Source organism: Nicotiana attenuata, unplaced genomic scaffold, assembly GCF_001879085.1.
Source record: "Nicotiana attenuata strain UT unplaced genomic scaffold, NIATTr2, whole genome shotgun sequence".
NCBI classification, from domain to species: Eukaryota; Viridiplantae; Streptophyta; class Magnoliopsida; order Solanales; family Solanaceae; genus Nicotiana; species Nicotiana attenuata.
In genome coordinates this window covers 34,107-38,590 of record NW_017673328.1, presented here as the reverse complement: position 1 = coordinate 38,590, position 4,484 = coordinate 34,107, and the positions used below count along the sequence as shown (strand labels likewise).

The window sequence follows — 4,484 nt, the reverse complement described above, 5'->3', positions numbered from 1 at the left end:
CATTTGAGTTAAAGGATTTTTACCTATCTTTTCACTGATTTACTGTTTTTAAATGGTTTTACTGCTTCATTATAGAATGCTTTGTGCCTTACGTGATTTCTTGCTTTCAGCCTTTATTTACATTTGTTATTTACTGAGTTGGAGTACTGACTTTACTCCCTGCATCCTTTGTGCAGATTCAGGCGCATCTGGTCCCGCTCCCGAGTGCTGATCCTTCCAGCTTCAGGCGGATCCGAGGAGTCTCTAGGTAGCTGTTGACGTTTGTAGCCCGGAGCTCTTCCCTATCTTATTTCTTCATGTTCTTAGTTTTCTGTATTAAACCTTGTAGTTTCCTCGAGTATTTTCGGATTGTTTAGATGCTCATGACTAGTGACACCCCGGTAGCGGGCTGTGTGGGGTTATTTTCCGCGAATTTTGCTATTATCTACTTAAACTATGGTTATTTAATCATGCTTTAGACTGTTTTTCTTGTTGTTTAACTGTTTAACACTGAATTGGGAATAGTTGGCTGGCCTTGTCTTCACGAGAGGCGCCATCACGACCGGGTCCGGGTTTAGGGTCGTGACACCTTTATTTATTTATTTATTTATTTATTTAGTAATTATTTTAACCTACCTATCACTAATGCAAAAACTTACAATCTGAATAAATTATTCACCCCTTACTGATATATACTTAATTAGTAATTGATTTTATGAGAATCTTCTTTTAAAGAATTATTAATTTTGAATAGAAGAAGTAACTTCTCTAGATAGCACATGATTTTAACATTACCGCATTTTCATAGCCGGTGGTTGTGCCATATATGGGAATTAATTGGGGACAAATGACAGTGATTGTTTTGTCAGAACAATTATTAAAAATAATTTAACTTAGTATAATTCCACTATAAATAATGACAAACACACCTTCCCACAGAACTAATACAGAAAGGATCCCTCCTTTAATTTCCCTACCTATTCCATTCTGTATCTTGTGATTTAGGAATTAGGAAAGAGATGTCAAAACAAGGAGCATTATTTGATTTGGCATCTGGGGTTGGTGGCAAAATTAACAAGGAGAAAGTTCTGTCTGCCGTTGACAAGTATGAGAAGTACCATGGTTATTATGGAGGTGAAGAAGAAGAGAGAAAGAATAACTACACTGACATGGTTAACAAATACTATGATCTTTCCACTAGCTTCTATGAATATGGCTGGGGAGAATCATTCCATTTTGCACCCAGGTTTGTTAATACTAAATATATCATAGTCTATTATATTTAAGTATTACTTTTATCTTGAGTCGGGAGGTCTAACGCATGCAGTATCTTTACCTTTACAATATAGGGGTAAGGTCTGCATACACTTTGTCCTTTCAGGCCCTGCTCTGCGGGATTACACTTCTATATATATATATATATATATATATATATATATATATATATATATATATATATATATATATATATATATGTTGTTGGTCCATTATATTCTGAAAAAAAGGTATTCTAGTATAGCGTTCACGCAAAGGGCCGCACCTATCTGACGAATTCCGCAGCTTGAACACGTGACTCGTAACCTAACTAAATGCAAGCATCGATGACTCATGCATAAGTGAATGAATATTAATTAGGTTTTGGTCACCCTTAATGTCAATGGTGGTAATCGGGATTAAAAAATAATTACCCATATATATTACTAAATTTGTTAAAAATGGATCAAATATGAATAAGATTTATATTATTCACTTAAAAATAGATAATCAATGAGTTTAACTTTTATATTTGTAAAAACTCAAATTGGGAGTTTCTCAAAGTTTGGGAGACTAAGAATTCTCCTAAAAATAGTCATATTCAAGAAACCATACAGGGGCAGATTTATGCGGTACTAAGAGGGTTTAAATGAACTCGCTTTATCTATAAATAATATTGTGTATATGTATAAATTACAACTAAAGCTATGTAAATTATATGTATAAAAAATATATTTCAACCCACTTGACAAAATCTTTGCTCTTGCGAAAGTGGTCAAGCGGGTTCATGAGATTGGTTCGGTTTTGTGATCGAATCTTTTCATCTTATCTGCCTATTTTATTTTTTAGTTTGTATAAATTGCAACAAGAGTCACAAAAGAAAAGAAAAACCATAATGATAGCAGCATAGCTGGATATAATTGTCTTTGCAATCAAAGCAAATTATTTTCCTTGTATGTATTAATTTAGTTTATGTTGGAATTTTTTCGTTCTTTTTCTTTTTGGTTTTTGTGTGTATAAGCTCTCTTTCTTTGATTATTGGTGTTAATTTAGTTTAACTTGTAACTCTTTTCTTATTGTTTCTTCTTTAGCAAATAATAACTTGTTACCTAATAAATGCTAGTAATTTTTTTAATAATAAATCAAATTTCTTTGTGTTAATAAATTCTAAAATTGGTCAAGATTTTTTTGGTTAAAGTTTAATAAATTAGCTAAAGTTAGATTTTTAAAATTAGAATAAGAAAAATTTTGTTTAAAATATAGAGCACCGACTTTAAAAGGATTTTATTACGACATCACATTGTGAGCAATAAAGACAAAAAAACTTACTCCTCGTGCCTTATGCCACGTATATTAGTCATGGACTTCTACGATTGAATCTACTTGCACAAAATTCTGAGTCCGCCACTGTATGGATATCCATATTATACGTCGGTTAACTCGTTTTCTATCCGTATTAAATATGGGTCATGTTGGATATTTTATCTGTTTTTGCGTTATATATCCGACCTTATCCACCTGTTTGCCTCCCCTATTTATTGTTATTATACTCGTACACTCACAGAAGGGGAGCCTTGGCGTAACTGGTAAAGTTGCTGCCATGTGATCAGGAGGCCACAGGTTCAAGTCGTAGAAACAGCCTCTTGCAGAAATGCAGGGTAAGGCTGCGTACAATAGATCCTTGTGGTCCGACCCTTCTCCGGACCCCGTGCATAGCGGGAGCTTAGTGCACCGGAGTGCTTTTTTTATACTCGTGCACTCACACTTGGTCTGCATGCATGCGCAGGTGGAAAGGAGAATCACTCCAAGAGAGCATTAAAAGGAATGAGCACTTCCTTGCCTTGCAACTAGGATTGAGACCAGGACAAAAGGTGTTGGACGTAGGATGTGGAATTGGTGGACCATTAAGAGAAATAGCTCGATTCAGCTCTACATCAATTACAGGACTCAACAACAATGAATATCAGATAACTAGGGGACAGGAGTTGAACAACAAACTTGGTTTAACATTGAATCAGACTTGCAACTTTGTAAAAGGCGATTTCATGAAAATGTCGTTTCCTGACAATAGTTTTGATGCAGTATACGCAATAGCAGCAACTTGCCATGCACCAGATCCAGTTGAATGTTATAAAGAAATTTATAGAGTGTTGAAACCTGGTCAGTGTTTTGCTGTATACGAATGGTGCATGACGGATTCTTACGATACAAATAACGAAGAACACGAAAAGATCAAGGCAGAAATTGAGCTCGGAAATGGTCTACCTGAGATTAGGTTGACAACACAGTGTCTTGAAGCAGCTAAACAAGCTGGTTTCCAAGTTGTATGGGACAAGGATCTTGCCGAGGATTCGCCTGTTCCGTGGTACTTTCCTTTAGATACGAGTCACTTCTCGTTCAGTAGCTTCCCTCTAACAGCACTTGGACGACTTTTGACTAGAAATCTGGTCTCCGCACTTGAATTCGTGGGACTGGCTCCGAAAGGTAGTCAAAGGGTTCAAGGTTTCTTAGAGAAAGCTGCACAAGGTCTTGTTGGTGGTGCAAAGAAAGGAATATTTACACCATTGTATTTCTTCTTGGTTCGCAAGCCCATTTCAGACCTCCAGTAATTTGGAGTTTAATTTATAGTCAGTTTGCTTTATATTTACTTGTGTTGCTTGTATGAAACATTTATATTTCAAGTCTTGCTATTTTTGCCATTGAAAAATGTCCCTGTTCTTTTGAGATATATGCCACATGAGACAAGCTGATAAAGGCGGATAATTTGCTTATACAATCAAACCTCTCTATAATCGGGGCAGAGCTAGAACACGACCTACGGGTTCGGCAAACTCAGTAGGTTTTATTCAAATAATGTATTTGTCTTAAAAAATTCATCGAATATGTATAAATTATTAATTTAGAACCCACTAGCTTAAACAATTTAAATTCCTGAACTCATAAACTTCAAATCGTGGCTCCACCTTTGTCTATAACAGTCTCGTTTGTTCCGGTATTTTTTTGGTTGCTAGTGAAGTGGTGCTATGGATAGCATATATATAACATAGCATGAAAAATTAGTTCCAAATAATTCCCGTATTTTTTAGGTTGCTAGTGCAATGCTGCTATTGATAACATATATTATAACATAGCATGAAAAATTAGTTCCAAATAAAACTTGATTGTTATAGTGAATAACTGTTATAAAGATGTCTGAGGTGTTTCATGCTAAACAAACATTATGTTTTTGACTAATCAAAAAAGAAGATACT

The 4,484-nt window shown here is 35.1% G+C and overlaps 1 protein-coding gene across 1 annotated transcript; it reads left to right on the top strand.

The window, feature by feature from the left end:
* The first annotated feature begins 923 nt into the window (after positions 1 to 923).
* On the top strand, positions 924 to 3,989 carry LOC109216067 (cycloartenol-C-24-methyltransferase 1-like). The gene is made up of 2 exons (XM_019380193.1): positions 924 to 1,225; positions 3,020 to 3,989. The coding sequence occupies exons 1-2, from the start codon at positions 999 to 1,001 to the stop codon at positions 3,840 to 3,842; spliced, it is 1,050 nt and encodes a 349-aa protein (XP_019235738.1). The 5' UTR covers positions 924 to 998; the 3' UTR covers positions 3,843 to 3,989.
* The last annotated feature ends 495 nt before the right edge of the window (positions 3,990 to 4,484 follow it).

What these genes read in the sequence shown, in the direction of transcription:
- LOC109216067 (XM_019380193.1), top strand. Translation starts at nt 999, where the DNA reads ATGTCAAAACAAGGAGCATTATTTGATTTGGCATCTGGGGTTGGTGGC. An exon ending in TCATTCCATTTTGCACCCAG is followed by an intron (nt 1,226 to 3,019) that starts GTTTGTTAATAC and finishes ATGCATGCGCAG; the next exon opens with GTGGAAAGGAGAATCACTCC.